The 23,490-nt window shown below is 39.3% G+C and overlaps 2 protein-coding genes across 2 annotated transcripts in view; both read right to left on the bottom strand.

The window, feature by feature from the left end:
- Positions 1-9,776: 9,776 nt before the first annotated feature.
- Positions 9,777-23,490, bottom strand: part of LPCAT2 (lysophosphatidylcholine acyltransferase 2) — a 30,656-nt gene continuing 16,942 nt past the window's right edge. The window contains exons 9-14 of the mRNA XM_030282254.4: positions 21,994-22,076; positions 21,330-21,455; positions 20,100-20,253; positions 13,486-13,584; positions 11,659-11,800; positions 9,777-11,388 (exon numbers count right to left, since the gene is read on the bottom strand). Coding sequence (XP_030138114.2) covers positions 11,144-11,388; positions 11,659-11,800; positions 13,486-13,584; positions 20,100-20,253; positions 21,330-21,455; positions 21,994-22,076 — 849 coding nt within the window. The 3' untranslated portion in view covers positions 9,777-11,143. The remainder of the gene's footprint in view (positions 11,389-11,658; positions 11,801-13,485; positions 13,585-20,099; positions 20,254-21,329; positions 21,456-21,993; positions 22,077-23,490) is intronic.
- On the bottom strand, positions 17,740-18,832 carry CAPNS2 (calpain small subunit 2). The gene has a single exon (XM_030282255.4). It carries the CDS (start codon positions 18,721-18,723, stop codon positions 17,872-17,874), a length of 852 nt encoding a protein of 283 aa, XP_030138115.4. The 5' UTR covers positions 18,724-18,832; the 3' UTR covers positions 17,740-17,871.

Genomic DNA, 23,490 nt, shown 5'->3' with positions numbered 1-23,490 from the left:
GATCTGTGTGTCTGTAAGGACTCACAAACAGGGTTTAATGCAGCGGCAGCACTTCAATATTCTCTTTCTCAATCAATTAATAATTAACATTGACCACCGATGAGTCTCATATTATTTATCTTATACTTTTCCCTATTTTCTCTTAATCTTATTCTTTCTTCCCTCTTCTGTGTTGATCTCAGCAAAACTTTGTTCCAGACCCTACAGGGAGAAGGAGAAAATGGGTCAGAGCCGCAGAGGCAGCAGCAGGGCACACTCTTCTTACTGGAACAAGTCTGGGGCCAGGAAACGAGAAGTGCTGGAAGCTTTGTTTCTGTGGTATAACAGCACAGCTCTGATGGCACAGTAATTCAGTTTTTTTACTTTTAGGAACCACTAAAGCAGTACTGATGCTTCCTTAACTGTGCTGGTTCATTATCATAAAATGCAATTTTCTGATTCTGGTATACAGTTTGTAGGACCTATTTTCTGGTTCTGCTTCTTGGCAGATCTACCTGATAATGCAGCTTCCAAAAATGCACATGAAAAGGTCAGGTTTCTGTGCTGAATAAATTATTATCTGTATTTTGGTGGGGTTTGGCCCCTGATGTTATAGGCTATGTAAAATGTCCAAAATAAAGGCCAGTCCAAATCCTAAAGAATTCAAGTTTAAAAAAATAATCAGATAAGAACATGTAATAAGGTCACATCAAAATCCTAACATTTTGGAAGGAATTTGGATGTGAATTGGATCTTGGAAGCTCTGGAGGATTTATAATTAAGAATACCAACTGAAACTCTGGTAGAAGCCTTGCCATGACTTTGCTGACATTAGCACTAGGCTGATTTGCTGGGATTGATAGGGACTTTCTTCTTTCTTGTTTAATAATGTATTTCCTCTTGGAGGAAAACTGTGGTAGTAAAATTCAGCAAAGCCAACAATGTGTCTCATAAACAAATTAATTTCCTTCTTCAAACATTGTTTCATTCAAGAGCAATACATTCAAAATTCCTTCTAGTGCTGGGTTTTTAACTGGTTCCTTTTGCAGGAATGAAACAGCCATTCTTTGAATCTTCCCCGAAGTTTGCTGAATTTGTTAAAATTTGCTATACTGAATTTCAGTAAGGGAACAATCCTGTTAATATAATTAATATATTATTTTATTTAGTGCTTCTTAGGAAAAATCCAAACATTTGTTTGTAATGATGAGCATTTGCCTGTAATATGTGTAGAAAATCACCTTTAACTTTTTCCCTAGAGGGATGCAGTTGAGCAGTTGAGTTTCAGGGTTGTTTAATGATATATAAAACAAACAAAGGAGGGATACCTTTTCCTGTAGTGAGGAGATTTCGTTTCATCTGCTTCTGAGAAAGCCTCAGATTTCTGGTGGTGAGACATTGAGTGAAATAATTATGCAACTAAAGGTACCATGATTTTAGCATTAATATTAATATTTCTGGAAGAGCCTTAATATTTCCTGGAAGGCTGTGGTTTAGGTTAGAGATTTGTATTTCCTCTTTTTTTTTTTTTTTTGGATGGTGTGGGATCTTTAAAAATATTTTTATTCAGTCAAAGAGTAGAGGAAAACAATATGTGAATGCAGTTATGTCTAAGACTGGTAGGTAAGGCTTGAGCTGTGGTGTAACCCAGGGCTGAATGTGTTCCATTAAAGTCCTTCATTAGATGTTGTCTCGTGATGAGTGGGTTCAGGGATCAGCAGCCCTGGCTTTTGAACCATTTATAAATTAATGAGAGCCCAAAGATGAATATGGTGATGAATATTGACTAGTTACAGTAGAAGCAAGAGGAGGTCACAGCAGAATGTGGCACCGTGGCAGTGCTCCCTCACCCAGGCCTGAATGAGGAAAGGATTGAACAGAAGCTGCTCTTGTGGGAAAAGAGCCAACACACACACACGGAGCTGCCTTGTGAGCAGCCCCAGCCCTCAGCAGCAAAAACCAGCTCAGTGTGGGGCTGTGCCATACAAATGAGATGAGCTTCTTCAAGCATAGGTGAGGCTCTCAGCACAGAAGGAGCTCAGGGCTGGTGGCACTGGGTGCATTACCCCCACTGCAGGGCTGCCTGGAAATTACCTGGCTGACTCCTGTGAGCCAGCAGGTCTGTGTCGTGCTGCTCTGCTGTGCCCCTGGCTGCCTGCTTGCCAGGATGAAAGTTGTTCTTCAACCAGCGCTGTGAAGGATGCTTGGCCTCTCATCAGTCTTTGTTTGCCCTAAGAAGGCAGTGGAGGAAGGGAGTGTGTGCTTTCTTACCAGTCTTGTGCTTAGGTCCTCCAGAGAGCTTTTTATCACAATTAAAATGGATTTAATAGGGATTTTATTCTCTTCTATCACACCATCTTTGTGCCCTGGGCTGTGTTTTCTGAAAAAACAGACTGCAAATGTATTTTATTGATACTTGGTCCTCTGAGCTGTAGGTAGCTTTTGGAACATGGTACATTAGGCACAGGGGTACCTTTGCCCTTTAAACAAAATGACCTTCTGTCTCTGAATACTTCCATACAGTATTTATCTAGAGATCAAGGTAAATTTTTACCTATCTGAGACACTTCCTCTGAAGTAACTGTTTCTGAAAAATACAGATGAGCTCTTGATTTTTTAAAAATCATTCTTCACTGTCTGAAAGTGGATGGCACCAGTGGGTTACAGGCACCTGTGTAATGACAAACTTCTAAGCCAAAGTAAATATTTTCTTTTGATGGACTATTACACCAGTAAAGACTACAGTTATGGAGTTATTTTAACTGAAGACTCCACATCTGTATGTGTTTTAATCCTTAGATTTTGGGTGACCTGATTGCAAAGTGCCCTTTTTAAGAGAGATAAAATGCTAACCTTATAATCCTGGCTTTTTTTATAGTTAAGATTGCATCTGAAACAATTGCCAAGGTGGTTTCTTTACTGCTGTTCTTAATTAGGAAGTGTCACCAAAATAAATTGGGTTCAGTTTTGCAGTATCAGTATCATTTATTATGGAGAGCATGGTAGGTAGATGGCTAACAACATCATGAAGTTATTTTGTATTTTCTCATTTAGGAGATGGTGGGATACACTGATGGGTGGGTCTGATTCAGAATCAGAATGGATTAGCATATATTTTTCATCTAAGAATTGTGTGGGAGTTTGCAATATTATAAAAAAAGGGGTGAAATACCTAATATTTATTGCACTTATAGAACAAATAACTTCCAGAGAAACATCCAGTGTTTAGGAATGATTCAGTCTTGATGAATTACCCTGCCATACACAGTGATATAGCTAAAGGACACTTCCAGCTGTCTTCATTTTGTGTGACCAGTGTGATATATTCCCAAGAGACTGAAGCCCTTCCTAAGGAGAGAATACTTTGTCCTGGTTGTATCAAAGTCCTTTCTCGGGTACATTGTGACATCCTTTTTTGTGGGGTGTGTTTTGTCACCGTGCTGTACAGGAGATGTGTGCGTAATAAATCCAGTGGAAATAAACAGTGTTTTCCCCCTTGTGAATATGTGATCCATGATTTATTTATCCACCCAGACTTAGACTAATAGCATGTCAAATGCTGCCTGTTTGTCTTCCTGTTGACATATTTCTATCAGCAGTGTCTTCTGTATTATGGATAGGAAAAATATTAGCAGATTTATAAAACAATGGCTTAACGAGACCAGTCTTTTGATGTAAGCTAGATGGACTCCACTAGGGAAAATAATAAGAGATTAGGTGGAGGGGAGGGTTTTTTTGTCTACTGTGAAATCATTCACATTAGGCTGGAAGAAGAGTAAATGGAGACAGACAGACTCCACCAGAAGGTCAGACACTGACCTGGCTGCTGGGCTAGAGCTTGCTGATGTACCCCTGTAACTGTACAGAGGGTTGAGATCTCTTTCCCTGGAACTTTGGTGTGGGAAGAATCAGGGTTGGTATCACAAAAATGCCTAGAGGCAGCAAGCAAGTCAGAGACAGCTGTAGGTTAGAGGTACAAGTATTTTGAAAGGGAAAAAGATGCTAAAAGAGTCTAAATGCATCATATTGCCATAACTATCAAATCTGTTTAATCTGTGGTTTTCGTTGTCTGAGGCTGAATTCCCCTTCTTGCATCTGAAAAAAATAGTGTGAGTGTTACAGAATGTCAAGTTGGACTACAGGTTTTGGAACATCATGAATGCCCATAGGTAATTCATGAGTCAGAACTCTTGTGTTTCTATGTTTGCTATACCAGTGCTCTCCTGTGCAACTTTTGGCATGGTAGTTGCCTTCTTTTTGCTTTGTCTATTTATAAACTATTAAATAGCCAGGAAAGGTGGAAACTGTTCTTATGTGCTTTATATAATACTTCAATGGCTGTTTCTTCAGCTTAAGCTGCAAAGTCCATTTTAATAAAATGAAAAATAATGGAGAGTATTGTCAAAGGTATCTCCTAGTACTTATTGCTCAAAGGCCTGGCTCTCTTTGGTCCACTAAGTACCTTTTCTACTAAAAGAGAAGTTTGCACTATATAAAGCATAGACTTTTGCCTTAAGTTTGGTAATATCAGAGGTATAAAGAATGGCTTCTGCCTGTGTTTATCTCAAAGGTTGTTTTAGATTTAGTGCAGCTTTGAGTTAATAATAGTTCAAACCTGAACTTAAACCATATAGGTGACAATGACACTGTTTCTATCCCCACTGTGTACATTGACAATCTAGCTTTCTGCTTACAAGAGATGGGCTGTTAAGGACATGATTAAATAACATTATGGAATCTGGCATGCTTTCATTTGAAAGGCCAGTGGACAAAATGTAAACATTTGAAATGATTTCTGCTTTGAATGGCTGCTGTAGTTCATGGCTGGTTATCTCCTGTTTCAAAGACTTCCGGCATTGAGGAAAACAGCTTTTCTAAAAGCTGCTGGCAGTTCTGGTATGACTCCTTCTAGTCTCCCACACTTTTTCCTGTTCATTTCTTTCTTATGTTTTAAGAAAACACTTTTGGATTTTCCTGCAATCTTTGATATCAGGAGATATGAGCAGAAACACAGACTTGCGTATCTAATTGTGCACTTGGCCTTATCTTTGTCTGCAAGCCTGATGTTTACCTTTGAAGAGGAAATTATTCTTTTTGAACAATTATAGCCTCTAAGCTTTCATCATGTCTCTCTAATCTGTAGAAGCTTTGCTTCCAGTGCACTGTCAGATGCTTAGTAAAGTTTTAGGAAAATTATGTCCTTAACAAAAAGCAAACAAAGGGGATTTTTAAATAAGAAAACTATTTTTAACAATAATTTGAACTGATCAAAATGTTATTGATAAACTGGTCTTCTAAATTCCATAAGAATAAAACTAAAATACTGCAGTAGGCAGGAATGAGCAGCTGTAGGAAGAGAGAAAGGGGGGAGCAGTTCATTAGATCAGAAATAGCTCTACAGTAGGCAATGCTGTGTTGCTTTTAAAAAGCCAATCTTTGCACTGGGTGTGTATGAACAGGAGCATTGACTACAAAATACAGAAAGTCTTCTTGTCTACTGAGGAATGGTTGATCTGGAGCTGAAGCTGAGAGATTCTCTCTCTGGAGAACCTAAATGAAAATAACCAGTAGTCTAGAAAGTGCAACCTGTGAAGAAAAAAAGAAAGACATTTTGCTTTTTGACTTAAGAAAGGCAGGCTGGGAGAGGCAACAATGAAACAGGCATGATTATAAGGTCTGGATATAGGTATGTGCAGTTATAAATAGTTACCCAGCAGAAAAATAGAAATTAATCAAGTCTCCTTGAGCGAGGTGAACACAATACTTCAGCTGCAAAAATATTCAGGCTAGACCAGAAGAAAAACCTTTCTAATAGCAGAAATTATTGAGCAATGGATCAGATGGGCAAGGCTCTGCAGTGCTCCTTTGTGGAGGCCTTTAATGGCAAGTTTAATCTAGGGAATTGCCACTCCTTCAAATGAATGTTCTTACCCATACCCAGTATAGAACAAAGCAAAGCACATGCAGCTGCAACTTTAGAGGTGAGCCTTGCTTGAACCTCTTTTTAACAAATAATCTTCAGTCTTGAAAGGAAGACTTTCAACTGACTATATCCTGGAATAAAACTTGTAATAAAATTTAACAGATGAAAAAAGCTAATATTGATTTATTATCAACACGGTAAAGCATGTAGTAGCATGAAAATCAAGAATAGTCATGAAGTGGGAATAGAGGAGGGGCATATATTTACTTTCAACCTGTTGCAGCAGGAAGGGGCTTTAAAAGTAGTGCTTAGCCAAGGTAATGAAGTATTTTCTATTATAACATTGTCATGTTTCTCTGAGGTCTCGCCAGTAAAGCTGTAGTTGCTATAGAATATCTCAAAGTAAGAGGATGGCATAATAAATAAAATTTAATTAGTTGTGTTCCTTGATGCTAGTGATGCAATTGTCAGCATCCTTACAATAACTAGTCATGGGAATTTTTCCTGATTATTAGTATTGTTTTCTGCTTTTAATAAGTACAAAACATCTGGTTGATACCTACAGGATTAAACATTCACTGAAGTGCTTAGCAGAAGCTGGGTCCTTAAATGACCCTCCTGTATTTCCTTTGTCATGGCACTAAACCTGCTGTGCTTCTTGAACTTTATCTGAGTAGGTGCTGCATACTGTATTTATATCAGACACATTTTATTGTTTGCATTTTGGCTTTATGAAATGTCAGAATTAATCTTATACTAATGAAATGTTCAAATTTCATCTCAGCTATGAACATAGCTGCTAATCCTATAAGATGTTTACTTTCTGCCTCTCTGGATATGTATAGTAACAGAGAGTCTGCAAACTTAAGCACTGCTGACAAACGTCTCCCTACTGCTAGTCAGTCTAATAAATGTTATTTCATTGAGTAAAGATTTAAAATTAATTAACTCAATGTCATTAAAATCCCTCGCAACCTTTGACAAATTTGCTCTTACTGCAGGCCAGTAAAAGTAGGTACCTGAATACTGCATGTGTCCCTGAATCCCACCAGATCTGGTAATTTTTATGTTTTAATATTAAATCTAACTTTAATCATTGTGGAATATAACTTTTTATGGTGGTAGCTATGTTTTAGGTGGAAATGTGGAGGGAGAAAGTGGAGAGAAAGGTAGGTTGTTTCAAGAGATGCCAAATAGAAGGGAAAAGGTGAGCCAGAGGGCACTGACCAGAGTCCTATGTTCCAGCAAATCACACAGAGTGTAGCTGCCCAACCTCCCAAGCCTCTCCTTAGCATTTCTCCTGTGGCATTCTCAAAGTGAGAGCTGTGTAATTCTCAGCATGAAAGCTCAGGCTGCATTCCTTGCTGAAGGCTCTAGTCAAACAGTTCACAGCACTGTTCGGCGTGGGTGTGTTTGTGTATGTAGGGACATTTTTTACATTTAGTTTCTAAGTTTCAGGCCCTGATTTTTCACATCCACAGGCTCTGAGTGGCTCTTGGCACCTATGCAAGAGGAGCCTGCTCAGGCAGAATGGTATATTTATTTTCACTGGCATGGTGCCTGAGGAATTACCCAGGAATAGGGCCCTGGTGGGCTGACCACCATAGAAGCAAGGTCTTGACAAATGTTTCTCAGACTTCTGATATGCAGGGAATATTTTGTTTTAGATGGGAATTGCCAGGGAGATGGCAGATATGGCCAAGCAGCCCTTACCCTGCACAGCTCTTCTAGGAATGGTCAATAGAGCTGTCACACAACACAACCCTTGGCTGGACTCCTGGGTTCTCAGTCCAGCTCTGGGGTGTTGAGAAGGAAAGAATGGGCAGAGCACACAGCTGTTGTGCAGTTTCCCCTGTAAACCATTCAGGAATCACAGAACTTTGCCTCCTCTTTATCCCCATGCCATGGAGCAAGCTGATGAGGAAGAGGATGTAACACTCACAGGAATATTGTGGAATATGATTTGGCACCTCACTCGTTCTGATGCAGATGAGCACAAGAGTTCAGGAGCAGCAGTCACTGATGGTGCCTCTGACTGGTTCTGCTCAGGTGAGGAGAGCCATTTTCAGATGCTTTCCATCAGAGTGTTACTACTCCTCATAGTTCTGATGGACAGCAACCAGCCAGGAATTGTGTGATTTTGGCAGTTTAGTGCCAGATCTTATAGAGGTATAACCTGACATGAAACCTGGATGTGTCATCTCTGTTTCCACTTATATAGGAAGTGACTGATGCAGCAAAGGAAGTACAAATAGTTTTAATTTTCTTAGATTGAAAGATCTTTGTCTCAGGAATCAACCTCTGGTGTGGCCAGTGGAGACCCTGTTAATTCACCTTCCTTAAACTTATAGTATTTGTGTCTTTGTTGTTCCAGGGTGTACAAAGAAGGTCCACTTTTCTAGGTGACCTAGCATTGCCTTTCATGTGTTCAGAAACAGGAACGTAGATTAAAAAATGTAAATGAGATTTTTTCATAGTGTATATAGTTATCAAACCTCATGATAACATCATCCCATGAGCCCGTATTATTGTGAATAAGTTGTGTTTCCCTCTTGTAATACACTTGTCCTTGTTTGATTCTTGCCTGTGTTAAGATTGCTGGAGTTTCTTGCATACTTTAAAGTCCATTTTTTTCTACCCATGAAGGATTTATGATCAAGTCCATGTCAAAGCAAGACAGAAGTCCTGATTCAATAAATGATGTTTTCTATGGTGACATGGGGCCAGGACTCACAATGATCCTAAAGCAGCCCGTAGACTTACGAACTTACACCTCAGGAAGTCTGAGGCAGAAAGGTGTCATCTCTCAATGCCTGATCGAGAGCCATTTTATGTTCAGTATTTTTAAACTTCTCCTTCTGTTTAGTTCCTGCTCTACCACTTAATGTAATGCCTGTTTATTGCAGACTGCTTTTAGTTTGGTCCTTTTAAAAGCTCCCTGAGGCATGATGATGCCTAGAAATTAATGTATTCCCTTCCTGCACACCCAGCAGATGTGTGTATATTGAGTTAGTGTCTCTAGTGTTTAGCTAATTTCTCTTCAGAGCATGGTTGAATCACTGCTACATACCAAACCCATTTGTGGCCTTTCCTCTAAGTACAGGGAGGTAGATTTATATACATAATATTTTTAGCTGTAAGTGCAAAGGGCTTGTATGACTTGCAGATTTTTATAAAATCACTAAACATGCTGTGCTATTGGACAGCACAGCTCCTGGTGCTGAACGTGGCTGGTTTCAGCAGGAGTGTGTGTAGGGCAGCCTTTGCATCCCAAGACCTTGAAGTGCTTTCCTTTGTCATCTTCACCCACCCATCTTTTTCTTTCTGGTTGGAATAGAAGTAATCTTTGAAGAGATGACTGCTGGTTGAAAAGCTGAGACTTTGGTTAACATGCTAGGTAAAAGCATCCTTGCTAAGAATTAACATGTATTCCAGTAAACTGTATTCCTGTTTCTCCTTCTCTAATTGGGACAAAATACTCTCCTAATGTTTGCAGTACTCAAAGCCATGATTGTTACAGCTCAGCTGTGGTTGAGGTCACTCATTTTACATGTAAATGGTGACACCTTATTTTCCATCAAAAAATGGCACTCTCTTTCCATGGATTTGCAGACCGTTATATCATAATCCCTCTTTTAGAGGTAGTCACCAGAAGTAAATCTTTGAAAGAGTATTGGTCCTGTCCTGCTCTTCAAGTCCTACCATAAGGCAAAATGCCACTACACAAAGAACTGAAAATGTTCAGGCTACACTGAGTTTACCAAGGCAAGACATCTTAAGCATGATTTCCTGGAAACTGCCCCCAGCCGCTGAAGGTAGGCAAAGTACCCTTGCCACTGTACAAAAAATAAAAAGACTCAGCTGTTCAAGTAAAGTCTTTTAAAAATATAGATTTATTTTAAGCACATGAAACATCAGGAGAGGCACAATTATAAACAGAGAAAGTAAAACATGGCAATGAACTTGTGGCCAGACTGCAAGCAATAACTTAGAGGCAGAGGTTACCATTTCACATACGAAAACTTGCTGGAAGTTGGTTATTATTCGTACTAGACAGACTAGGCTTTGCTCATCTCAGTTTTAATTTGAAAATACCTTCTCATTTCATCCCTTCCAAGTTTTTATTGAGAAGTATTTGCCTAAATAGCTATATATTTTATACAGTGCATAAAGTGCATTCAGATAAAGGATGGAAAAAGGTAAAGGCCCAGTTTCCAGTGCACTAGAGAGGACTGAGGCAAAACATATTCAAATCATTGACTGGAAAGAGCTTGGTTTTGAACCAAGCCCCAAGAACATGGAGTAATGGCACAATAACGCAAATACGGTTTCTAGGAGACAGCTCTAGATAGAAACTAAGTACTAGAACTATGGTTTGACAGCAGATTTGCCTTTCAAGCTTTGCAGAACAAGGTCACATTCCTCTGTTGATAATTGAGAGAATAAAAAAAATAGGCTGAAGTTTGAAATGCTCCTCCCAATATGATCCTGAACAGTTGTTACTGTAAACATGGTATCTCTTTTGAAATAATCCATTAATTCTTAGGTCTTACTACCTACATTTTCCTCTAGACTGTAAGCTTCTATCTTGGAATTCCAATTTGTTTTTTGTTGTTAGAAGTGCAGTCATTTCCATCTGTCACCAGCCTTTAGGCCTAAAGTGGTTTTTGTTAACATCAGTGAACCAGCATGTATTGTTCAGAAGCTTAGGCTTTCTGGTTCATAAGTAGTTAAAGGCAATCTAAGTACAGCCAAAAAACATAATCTTCAACTCTCAGCTTCCTGTAACTCATTTGTATGTCTCAGAAACTTGAGAATAGCTAAGTGATATTGCAAATTAAAACACTCTAGCATAATTTTTTTCCCTTAAGTCATGTTGGGGATGTAGAGGAATTGAGCAGCACCAAAAATACCACTTGTTTTTAGACAAGTGGCCTCCTCAGTCTCCATTCTGAGAGGTCACTGCACTGCTGGAGCCTCGTACCCCTCTTAGCACACCTGTTACTTTTGTGGAAGCATGAACTTGGAAGACACTGAACAACATTCCAGTACTATGTACTGACTTTAAGGATTGAACAGCGGTTTTTCCCTTACAATCAAACTGGAATAACTCCTCCTGATATGAAAGTTGAAAAAAAAAAAAGAACTTTTTTTAAAGTTTTAACTTCCATCTCTACTTTACATCAGTTGTGCTTATAAACAGCTGGGAAAAAAATTCTGAACTGAATTATTTAACTCTTCTCAGTCATCCTTTTTGTCAGAGGTACTTGAGCTGTCTTCTTCACTGCCTTCAGGACAGACTTTATTTCTTGCAAGTGGTGTTGCTTCTGAGACCAGGGCTGAGCTTCTAACTGGGCTGTGTTTGCCTTTGAGTGGCTCAGTGTCGTGATCCTCAAACATACCTAACTGGTGTCTCTGTAGATCGATGTATGTAGTAAACAATGAGGCATATTCTGGATGCTTGAGTGCAAAGTTCTTGAACTCCTCTGAAAAACATGAAAAACCACAGATAATATAGTGCAGCAACAGAATCAAAGAAAATTTCAGTGCCTGCTTCTTTCACTGAAGTTGATCTCCAGTTAGTTCCCTCTAAGAAAACCCAGGAGTATCACACAAAATATCTAAGTCTGTGCTTCAACAGTTCTTCCCAGAAACAACGTATGAAAACCATCAGAGAAACCGAGGGAATTAAAAAAGGAAACCCCTTGTCAATATGACTGTCAGAGAATTCTTTCTAACAAAAGCACATAGCTTACCATAGGAGAGCTTCCCGGTTTCATCTGCATCTATTTCTTTAAAGAGCACAGAAACATCAAGCTCAGGCAGCCCCAGTGCTGACTGGATGATAGAAGCAAACTCATTTTCTGTTATAGTGCCATCCTCATCCATGTCAAAGAGCTGGAAGAGACAGAACGTGTAGAAATACTTTGGCATCACTTTGCCTATGAACCCTCTGTGCACATTAGTCACTCATCATGGCTTTCTAGCACTCAGGAGATTATGAACAATGCCTGGGATTTGAAGACCCTGGGATAAAACTAAGCAGACACTTTCAAGAGCAATGCCCATGCTTTAGCTGGGAATAGAACATTCTGCCAAAACAAACAAACAAACAAACATCTTAGCATTGGTTCACTAATAAAATAATACAAAACTGATAAAACATAAACAAAGATGTATGCTTACTATCACCATGAGCTATGCTAAGAGTCTACTGGATTCAGCCAGTCTATACTGGAACATCTTGGGTTTTAGTCTCCATTTTCGTTAGGTTATAGCACATCTGCTATCAGATTTAACTTGCTATCACAGTTGATGCTCTGTCATACCTAAATTTTAGTGTATGTGATTGATCACTCACTAAGGAACTAATTATAATTAGGAATTTTGGTTCCTGGAATGCGGGCAGTTGATGTACACTGATCATCCCATCCTGCCCAGTGCAGTGACAGTAACCATCTGCTATGAATCACCCCTGGAGAAACACAAGGGATGGATGAATGGCTGTAATTCTTAAATACTTGCTACAGGCAAACTTTGCCATTGTGAAGGAAAAGACATTTAGTAGCACAGAAAACAAGTAGCAAAAGGAACCCACAGTTCCATCTTAGACTGAAACAGGCTAAACCAGTTGTTTTGTGCTGAAACTGGAAATTAAAACAAATTATTGATTTTATAATCAGCATGCTTGTTAACACAATGAACAGTATAGTCTAGGAAACAACACAGTGGAACAGCAACAGTAGCTGCTAGGCTTGCTTCTTGATAGGAATCTGTACTAATGAAACATCCCTAAAATTGAACAAATCACCTTGAACAGCTCTAGTGCTTATCTGAAAAGAAGCTAGTGGATATAAGGGATTGCCACAAAACCTCTGGTACATCCCAAGTATGCATCAGTACTAGGAAGCACCCAGTTTACAATGAACATGAGTGGTATCTCAATATGTTGTTCACTAGAGTTTGTAAGACCAGACTAATGGGTAAAACAACTGGATCTGTGTCAAAGAGCTACTAAAAAAAGAGCCAAGGATTCACAACATGGGCGTGCCTGGTCATGTATTGTCTGCATGTACCTGAGATGTGAAAGGAGCTACTGCTCCTTGACTGCTTGTACTATCAGGGCACCACAGGACAAGCCAGCAGCTCTTAGATGCAGCCCAGTTTTCAATGTGCCAGTCCTGAACAGCCCTTGATTTTTTTTCTCCCTCCTCTTTGTTAAGAACAATGACTCTAGTGAGGCTTGACCCACAAGAGGATATTACTCCATCTATTGTGACCTTGAAGAATCACAGCAGAAAAAGACCTCAGGCAAAAAAAAACTACAAGTGCTGCTGAATCATTTTTGGAGTTAGCCTGCCAAGTTACATATTCATTAGTGCCTTCAGATGGCTTTTGAAACCCTTCTCTATGATGCCTGCAATTCTTCCCCTCCCTTTCACACTCTAAATGTCAATTGGTTTAAGAGAATTACTCACATTTGCATAACAGATTGAAGCTATAAACTTATGATTTGAAAGCTAACAGACTTACAGTCAGTCTTGATTTGTCAGGTTTGTAGATTTACACTAAATTGAACTTACCTTAAATGCCATCCGAATAGTCTCCTCTGTGTTGGCTGAGTTACAAAGAATAGACAAACCAATTACATACTCTCTGAAGTCGATGGTGCCATCTCCATTCTGTAACCCAAACATGCAAGGCAGTAGTTATAGTTAATACTGCAAATCACTTTAAAAGCTTTTCTGTAAATCAAACACAAAACATGCACTAAGACAGTTTACAATACTTGAGGTTTTTGTTCCTCCTGGAAAAAAACCCAGGAGCTCATTAAATCCATAATACAAAGGCTGGAGTAGCAATATATGTGTTTTCAATAGATACAAACTGGGTAAACATTTCTATTTTATGAACAAACAAAACACAAACAAAAAAGACTTAAACAATTTCAAGTTTTTCTTTAGTACATGGCCTTCAGGAAGGCTCTAAGAATAACTGGAATTCATGTGTTTGAGGTAACTGTAACAGTGCATGCAGCACAGGCACTTGCTGAAGTTCAGAGACCAATACAACACAGTGCAGAAACAACAGGCCAAGAGTGAGGCTGTTGCTTTGAGTTTGAACCTTCAGAAATAAAATATATGTCAGTGAAAAGACAACCAAATCTACCTGGTTTATCTTAAGCTTTCCTCTGAGCCTATGCACTGCCCTACATGCTATCTGGAAGCCAATGCACTGTCCTACCTTTTAAGCCAGAAGGGCAAGGAATTCATTGGAAGAGCCTCTGTAATAATTCCAGTTTTGATCTGAATAAACATTTCAATGCATTAACTATAAAGCTACATCAACAAAGCATTTGAAGGTTGTTTTGATGGGATTTGTGATTAGTTTTGTGTAAGCTGCATTGTATTTGCAGACAGGGTCAGTAGTGTTTCTGTCACCACACTGGAAGTTTCTTGAGTGTTTTGGGGACATCTGTTTGGGGAAAAGCCACCTGCAAATCTTAGATGGTGGGACACAGATCAGGTAATGACAGATAATAGAGATGACAAGCAGTTCATTGCTTTGAATATTCACAATAAGGGCATTCATCAAAAATGTTTTAAAAGCAAACTGAAGTGTAAAGCAGAGTTCCCTTTGTGGATAATGTGCTTTGCATTTCAAAAAGAAAAACATTTTCTTAAAAAGTGGAGTTGCTACATATGAGAACAACACAAAACTTTTCCAGCCAAGTGAGAGAGGGGTGATCAGCTGGGTAAATCTGCAGCAAAGAGCCAGACCAGGATTCTATTTCTGGCTCTCCTACCAACTTCTTAAATACCAACCTACTTCAGCATACCAACCTTAACCTTTCTGCTCTTGGTTTTCTGCTGCTGAACAGTGCAATATGCCAGGGGAGAATAATAAGGCTGCTCTGTAGAGTGCTTTGAAAATTTTGGATGCTATGAAACAGGGATTTCAGTAATTGAATTTAGATTTTCAGATATGTCTTGATTACAAAATATGTGTAATAATATAATGAAATCAGTATTACTAGCCTGTCATCATCAAGCTATTCACAAGATTAAAACTTCTAAGATATAATTTTATTTAGCCTCCAAAACCAATGCAGAACTCTTTTGCATAGACAACTGCCATCTTCTTTATACTGATGGTCTAATCAATCTTTTTGATTGATCTTTTGATTGACTTTGAACAACTTGTACTTCAGAAACCTGTGAATTTCAGGTAAACTTTTGAGCACAGATATAGGCTATGAACTTTTAAGTTACTTTCATGGGTGTTTAAGGGTTATAACTTTTTGCAGTTTTTAATCTTTAGAAAAGGACAATGTTGTCCCATACACAGTTTTACAATTTGTTTTATTTACAAATCTGAGCTCTCATTGTGGTGCAGAATTTGACTTTCAGTATTTTTTCCACATTGTAGTTCTCAGAGGTAACAGACAACTTTAAAGTGTAACATTACAAATATATAGTCTTAAAACAATTGAAACAAGAGTGCAGATAATAATTGTTCAAAGTTCCATAGGATATTATTTTTTGGACAATTTTGCAGGCTGTATTCTTAGAAAAGGATTGTTTGATGTGATTATAATATTTCAAAAATTTATTTTCAAAGTTAAGAATATGCATAACAGTAAAAGAATTGGAAGTAAACTTTAAAATAATTTAATTAAAAACAATTTCTGAAAGAAGTTAACACAGCTGTGGCTGCACGTAGAAATATGACAAGAAAAAAGACAAAATAAAGGTCATATTACTTTCATTAAAGTGCGAAAACTCAGGAATCAAAACTGAGCGCAGTCTGATAGACAGAACTCCAGCCCTTTTAGTAGGAAATAAAGTCACTATGCTTGCAAGATCATGTTGTGACTAGTTCTACTAACTCTAGGGTGATGGCTAACTTCCAAATGCTCTGGAATTCTGGTTAAGGAGAAATGACAGGGTTGCTGCCTGGGAAAAGAAATGGAAGTTAAACTGAAAACACAGGAAAACTTTAAATGCTTCTGCAACACCACAGCAAACAGCACTTGCAATTGTTTTTCTATGCATATCTAACTGTGTTTGCAGCCTATGTACCCAAGAATATTTTTTGGAAGCAATGTGTGAGCTAAGCTCCAGTTCTTGGAATGGTAAAGTAGAACATCAGAATTTGGGTATTTGTAGTTATGCTACACAAAACAATCAAAACATAATGTAACCTTAACAACTCTTGTTTTCTTTAAGTAAGCCAGCCTTCTGCTACTATTTTCCCTACAGCGTGCTGTGGTAACTGGGGTTTTGTTGTTGGTTTTTTTATGTAATACAGTAAATCTCAGACTTGGGAAAACAAGAAAGCTGCACTATCATAAGCATTCTCCATTTAGATTTGCACAGGGACTGCAAGCCAGATGCAGTATAAAGCTTTAAGTACTACTGCATCAATACTTTTGAGGAGGATATCACACTTTACCTCCTGCTCACTTTTCTATTACTCAGAGCCCAAATGGCACTACATGGCACAATGGATAACTGAGTGCTTTTCCACTGAACTGTGGGTGGAGGAGGCTGAATGCCATTAGGAAGGATTTGGCCTCTTTTCTCTGGGATACTATGAATATTTTTCTGTTTGCTATTAAACAAAGTACAGGAGGAAAAAAGTTTGGGCACAAATTTTAAGTTAGTTTCAAGTAAAAGGTTTCTGCAAGTATACCAGGGGGGATATCTCATCAATTTGAAAAATACTATTTGCCAAGTGTAAGTGCAAGACTTAGAAAACAAAGCTATGGAAATTTACAAAACACACCAATCAACAGAAACCCATTAACATGCAGATGCCTGCAGGTATAGAGTGGTATTTCTCAATGAGTCACTGCTGTGTCCCTGGGGAAGGGCAGGGGCATGAGGACTCTCACATCTGGAAGCTGCCTCTAGTGCCAGGCTGCCGATTTAACTCATCTTTGCACATTTCAGCCAGCTCGCACACACCCGAGACAATTTTTGTTTAAAGCAGCAGAGCCTTGCCAAGAAATCTGCCTTGTGCAAGAACTGTTTTGATCAACAATGTAATCCTTAATTCAAAGAAATGCACATTTGACAGTTCATGTTATTCCTTTTATTTTTTTTACTCAGAAGTTGACATCTTAGCCAGAACTGCATAACTACCTTGAGTGGGATGCTGCACTCTGATGAAATTTCACTCAGATGGCCAAAGGTTGACTTTGGCTCTCTGTCTGCTACGTGACTGCATAATTATTTCAAGTTTCTCTAAATATAAATGTAGTATTTTAAGTTGTTTGCTTTATAACTATGTTTAGGCTTGAAGGAAAGAGAGAAAAGACTAGTTCATGGAACTGTAGAGAGGAAATCCTTTCAGAAGTAGCCTCATATAAGTCTTCAATTTTGTCCTGGCCACCAGATAGAACTGATAGTAAAACTGAGGTTTTGCTTCAGCAGCTAAGCATGAAAAAGCAGAAGTAGAAAGGAAATTGAATGATTATGTAAGTTCACTCATCATTACAGTTATTGCAACTCTAATGTTGTTCCCCTTGTTAGAAATAAATGCACAAGACTCTACAAGTGACTGCCTTCAGGCAAACAGCCTTTATTCCAGCTTATTGACTGCTGACAAATCAGAACAGCAACATCAACACCAAACTTAGGAGCTTTTTTGTATAATAGTTATACTAGTATACAAGCCACCTTACATGAAAAGGTAACTAAGCTTTGATCTTTCCAATATATTCCCTAACCTTAGAATCTAGAATTTTCTGAACTTATGCAACTGCCCAATCAACAACCTACACAGACCCCTCAGAAAAGCAGACTAGTGCATGCACAAGAGGAATACCTACACTTGAAGCTGAGCCACCTACCACTAGCTACATCTGCCTTAGAAAGACTAAAGGCAAAGGCTACAGTTGTGTAGCAGAGGAGTGTAGTCCTCCAGGTGTATCTTCCAGACAAAGCCACTTCTTTGCCACACCTTCACGAATACATGGTCAGCTGCAGCCAGTCTTCAATGGTCACTCTGATGTGCCCACTTCCATCGTGGTCCAGGGCCTTGAAGGCCCGGAACATGCTGTCCAGCCGCACCAGGCAGCTGATGAAGCTGTTGAAATCCATGCTGCCGTCCTCGGCGGCGTACCTGCGCACGATCACCTGGCACAGCTGCTCGTTCAGCTGGAACCCCGCAGCCCTCAAGGCGTTTGGCAGCTGGGCTCTCCCAACAGCGCCCGACTGAGCAGCATCATACTGCTTGTACACACATTGCCACTTCTTGACGTTGTTCCACAGATACTTGAACTCCTCAAAGCCCAGTTTGCCGCTTCCATCGCTGTCCATGACGGCGACCATGCTGCGGCAGGTGTCCAAGCTGAAGCCGTCCGCCTTCAAGTCCTGGTGTCTGGAAAGGACTTTGTTCAGGATGTCCCTTAGCTCAGTGGCACACACTTCCATATCATCTCCAGCCAGCTGGGCAAACAGGCGACGAAACTGTCTGATCTCATCACTCTCCTGAGCTTCCACATTTGTAAAATGATTGCGAGGAGGTGGAGGTGGCTCTGGATTATACTGAGCTGCTGCTTCACTTATAAGGTTGACAAGACCTCCAACAAGTCCTCCAATATTCCCTGCACCTCCACCTCCAGTAAGGAGCCCTCCAAGGCCACGTGCAAGGTTTCCTCCACGACTACTACCACTTCCTCCACTCAGCAAAGCTTTAGCAAGGAACATCGTGAAGATTTTCTGAAGTGAGATACTCGGAGATCCAGTGCTCTGTAGCTCTCTGAAGCTGTTTGTGTCTGACTTGGGCGTGGGCAAAACACAGCTTATTTGCATGCTTAGACTTCACCGTGTCTGTGCATGTTTCTGGCTGCCAGTTACCTCTCAGTAGTTTCTGTCAGGTGTTGATACGCCCCTATTTCTTTGCATTGTTATGTTTATGTGATTTGAGGAACCATTTAACCATTTTAGAAGAAAAAAATAATGAGGTTGAAACCCACAAAGCAGAAGTCTCAGAATGCTTGTGCTCATACACGAAGCAATTTGAAAACAGCTCTATTAGACAAGCATGACTGTTCCTCAGTTGTGATGACCTCCTTAAACATGAATGCAAGCCTTGCACTTAGTCTTCACAATCTTTTATTCCTTCAAACTTTTAGTGAATTGAGCATTACTTTGCTAGTTCTAGTTATTGATGTTGCACCATATAAAGAAAGTGAAAGGAGTATGATTGCCCTTAATTTTTTTAGTTGCCACTGCACATTTCTGATGTAGGTACTGTGCTTCAGGACTCAGAGTATGTAGCTCAGGAGCCAATGGTCCAAGATGGGGAGGCAGGAATGACAAAAGGATGAGTACATAGCTCTGCTAGAGCTTCAAGGCATTCACCAGATCAGGAAATACGTTTGACTCTTTCCTATTTTAGAGCTTGTAAAAACTTTTTATGTGGAAAAATCCTGAAACAGTTTTAATCAGCAGTTACCATGGCATCCCAAGGACAGGTGCACTGCTAAGGCTCACTGATCAGGAAGAGTGATGATGAGTTGGGAAAGCTCTTATGGTAAGAGAAAACCTCCAGTCCACAGGCACCTGCAGGACAACAGGCTGTGTGCATTGCAGCACATGTGGAGGCCTAGAAGTAAGATTAATTCTGTCTCTGCTCTAGTCATTGATGCTTCTGAGAGAGGAGAGAATTGGACAGATTAGCACTGACCAGGGGTAAAGCCTTAATGATCATGTTAACACACACCCTTTATGGCCAGAGAGAAGCAAGAGGAGTCCCTGTGAAGTCTAACAGCACCCTTCACAAGCACAGCAGGAGCACTGCAGTGTTCCAGTTAACACCCCAGTTAGTTTCACTTTGCCTTAAATTATCTAATTAATTACAACAGCTAACTAAGCTATCAAAATGTACTTAAGATCAAAATCTGCAGTCAGCAAAAGAAAATATTCAGCTATTACCAGCATGAAGATTATTGTTGATACTGGTGCAGTAACTTGGTCCAAGGGATGGCTGCCATCTCATAAGGCAGAAACTAATGAATGTTTTCTCCACTGAAACTTATGAACAAAATAAGTCACCTACCTTCCTTACAGAAACTGTTAACCAAGAAGCATTTACTAAGCTGGACATAATGAATTACAATAAGTATCTTTTTGGTACCTGATTGCTAACAAAATATTGTCAACAAGTCAGTTAACCAATTACTCACCCTGTCAAAAAGTAGAAACAGCTCTTTGAGGACATCTGAAATAGGCAGCTTCAAGTACTCAGCAAACTCCTCAATTCCAATTCTTCCCCCTTTGGAAGCACTTGCAATAGCAGCAAAAGTATCCAACTGCTCTCTGACATGATTCCATTTTAGGCTATGCAAACATGAGGGAGAGGAGATATTTCTATACAGCAGTTCTTGGACAGATGGAATTTCAGTAGGAGTTACAGTGTTCAAAGATAACAAATTGCCAAACAGGGCATGTGTCTACAGCATTTCTAATGCTGTACTTCAGACCAGATATTTTACTTTAAATCAGAAATTAAGGACTGCTCCTCTCTGGTTATTAATATTAAAAGCAGACAGTTCTATGTTTGGGTGTGTCAGACTTCCATAGAATAACTTCTCAAACCTAGAATTGTCTGTCCAATTACTAGGCTGCTCCAGCAGAGAGCTTTTAATTGCCATAAATTCAGGTGTAACAGTATTTTGCTGCATCATGCTCTAGGGTATTTCCTTGACAGAGGGAGCAGGTCTCAGCTCTACTAGCAAGCTCTCCACCCAAACAGTACTGCTAGAACCTCAGAACTGTCAGATCTCTGCAAAATACACTACTGCACCTCAATAAGAAAAATTAGGATTGCCATGTAACTATTCCAGATGGAATTCTATAAATGGATATATAGCACTTAATAATAAGGCAAGATTTATTGGACACATTCAGATTTCACCACAGCTGTGCCAGGTTATTTGATGGAGTATGGTTACATGGCTCAGTCCTCAAATTCCACTGTAACCAGACAGAAAAAAACTGACATCACTAGTGACACATGGTTGCACAGTAAAACTAAGAACAGTAAACTGAAGTCTCAGGCTGGAAACTTCAAGGCCAAAAAAGGCTTTTTACTTCCTGCTACAAGCTGCTAGTGCCTCACCACTAAAGCAATTTAAATTTCTACCAAGACTACCATCGAGTGCTCTACTTTTCTCACCCTTTGGTGAGAATAATCTTTTCTCTTGCAACAGTGGTGACAAAAATTACCTGGGATTAGTCCTTACTGGGATTTTCCTCATCTCTGATTTCCTTGTAATTTATGTAAGTTGTATGCAGAAAACCACCATATTACACATGGCCAAGTCTGTTGTCTGGTTATTTAACCTTTGGCAGATGGCCATCAACACCTGCAGCACTTTAGTAATTATGTGACCAAGCAATAAAACTTCCCTTACTTGAGTTTTCTGCTAATTTTGGTGAACTCCACCAGCCCAGCTTCCATGGGTAAAGTCAACTGCCCTGCTGAAATCATCAGTCTGCAATCTTCAAAAGTGTGATCAGTGATTGGCACATTCAAAGCACTGAAATAAAATTAAGGAAAAGCAAAATCAATTTTGTATATATCAAAATAACTTTTTGTAGACAGTTTCCCTTCTCTGATATGTGAAACAAATGGTAATTTATTCTAGCACTGCTGCACGTAGGTCAAAGCAATATACACCATTTCATGAAACTGTGAAACCACACCATAAAACTGTGTTATGAGTACAGCACCATGAGGTTTTAAGATTTACCATCTTGTAAATGCAGCCCAGTAATGCTGGAGAACAAACCACCACCCACTCATCCTTGCCAAGCAAGGAGAGATAATTTTATTCCAGTTTTCTATGAATTTAACATACTATGTTCCAATGTAAGATAACCTTTTTTATGCTCCATGTGAAAACAATCAGGGTAATCCAGTATAGGATTTTGACACCTCTTAGTGAAAATCCAGAGCAATTCCTATGTACAGTACCTGGGACTTGACTAAATTGTACTTTATGGCTAGGCTATATGTAGAATTGCTGGATACAACAGAACCGTTCTCAGAGGTTTTACTGATGGTCCAATACTTACTTTGCCATGGTTTGTCGGACTCTGTTGGCAAAAAGAACTGGATCATTCTTTTCTTCCTCAGTAGGAACATGAACAGGCAGAAACTGAAAGGGATGAGTTATCCAATCAATTCAATAGTTACCGCTTCATTAGGAACATGAGCAATTTCTTATTTTTGTTTGATTGCAGGAGAACAGGAGAAAAACATCAGCCATACAATGAAAGGACCGCTAGAGGTCTCAGCCACCTCAGAAACTGCTCAGGCTCTTCTGCTCTCTCCACACAAATGAGATTTACTGCAAAACTCTCAAGGATTGGTAGAAGCTTCTTTAATATGTAAAATCAACTCCTCAAAGAAGGAAAGTATAATAAATACATACTTAGAAGATGAAATGCTGCACTGGTAAGAACATGAGCTTGAAATACTGCACATTTTTTCCAAAGATCCTTTTTAAGTGATGTTTTCTCTTAGACTAGTATATGTGAGAGTTTTAATGTTTTTAAATACACACTGCAGCCCCACCTTGTTAGCTGCATCTGTCAGCATGTGACTGATAAGTTACCTGCACATTTCCCCCCCCCCCCCCCCCCCCCGATAAAAACTTTAAGGAATCATAGCTCTGAGTTGTAAGTAGAACACTAACTGGATACAATTTTGGAACTCCAACCAAAAGGTAAAAAACCCTCTCTCCTACCACATCTAGGAAACATCCCAGTTATCTAAATGGAAACTTGTTTACTATTGAGGATTCAGTATTATGTAAGAACTTGGAAGTACCTTGTCACCAAAATAGCCTCTAGATGAACTATTATCTATTGTGGCATGAACCTGCCCCTGTTTGCAAAACAGTGTGTGGAGGAGAGTTTTTTTCTTTCTTCTTCCATGTTTGCTCACAGCTCTGCTTACTGTGTGCCTTTCCCCAACTATGGTTATAATCTATCTGAGTTCTGCTGCTCTGCACCCTGCCCTTTATTCCTAGAATACAAAGATTCCAAAATAAGGTGTTGCTCATGGTTCATTGGAAGAAAGTTGTTAATTATGTGCCAGTGTGTTGCTTTAGTTATACTGCAGATGCTGGTGATGCATTATTATAGTGCTAACTGTCCCATATAAACAGAGTTTGTCCTGAACAGCCATTTAAAGTTTTTTTTTAAGGAATGCTTTCTCTTTATGATTAAAATCAGTGAGTATATGAAATTGGTTATCTGTCAAATAACCATAAAAATTTTCTGTTTATAATTAAAAGTTGTGTCCCCTGTAAGGAGAGGAGAAGTCCAGCTGTTCACAGGGATATTTGAGATTTCATTCCTTCTGTAAGCAGTGGCCAGCTTTGTTCAAGGTCTGAAATAGGTTCCTGGTTATTATAACTCTCCTTCAGAAGTCACATAATTCTTAAACTGAGAAAGTCCAGGCACACAGTACACCGAAATCTCTGAGGTCCCTGGGTGAGAAGTCATAACTCCAGGTTTATCTACGCAAACACGGTCATGATTTTGGAAGTGGTCATTACTTCACTT

This window comes from Taeniopygia guttata, chromosome 11, assembly GCF_048771995.1.
Source record: "Taeniopygia guttata chromosome 11, bTaeGut7.mat, whole genome shotgun sequence".
Classification (NCBI taxonomy): domain Eukaryota; kingdom Metazoa; phylum Chordata; class Aves; order Passeriformes; family Estrildidae; genus Taeniopygia; species Taeniopygia guttata.
The sequence above is the reverse complement of the archived record's forward strand: the minus strand, read 5'-3'. Positions and strand labels throughout refer to the sequence as shown.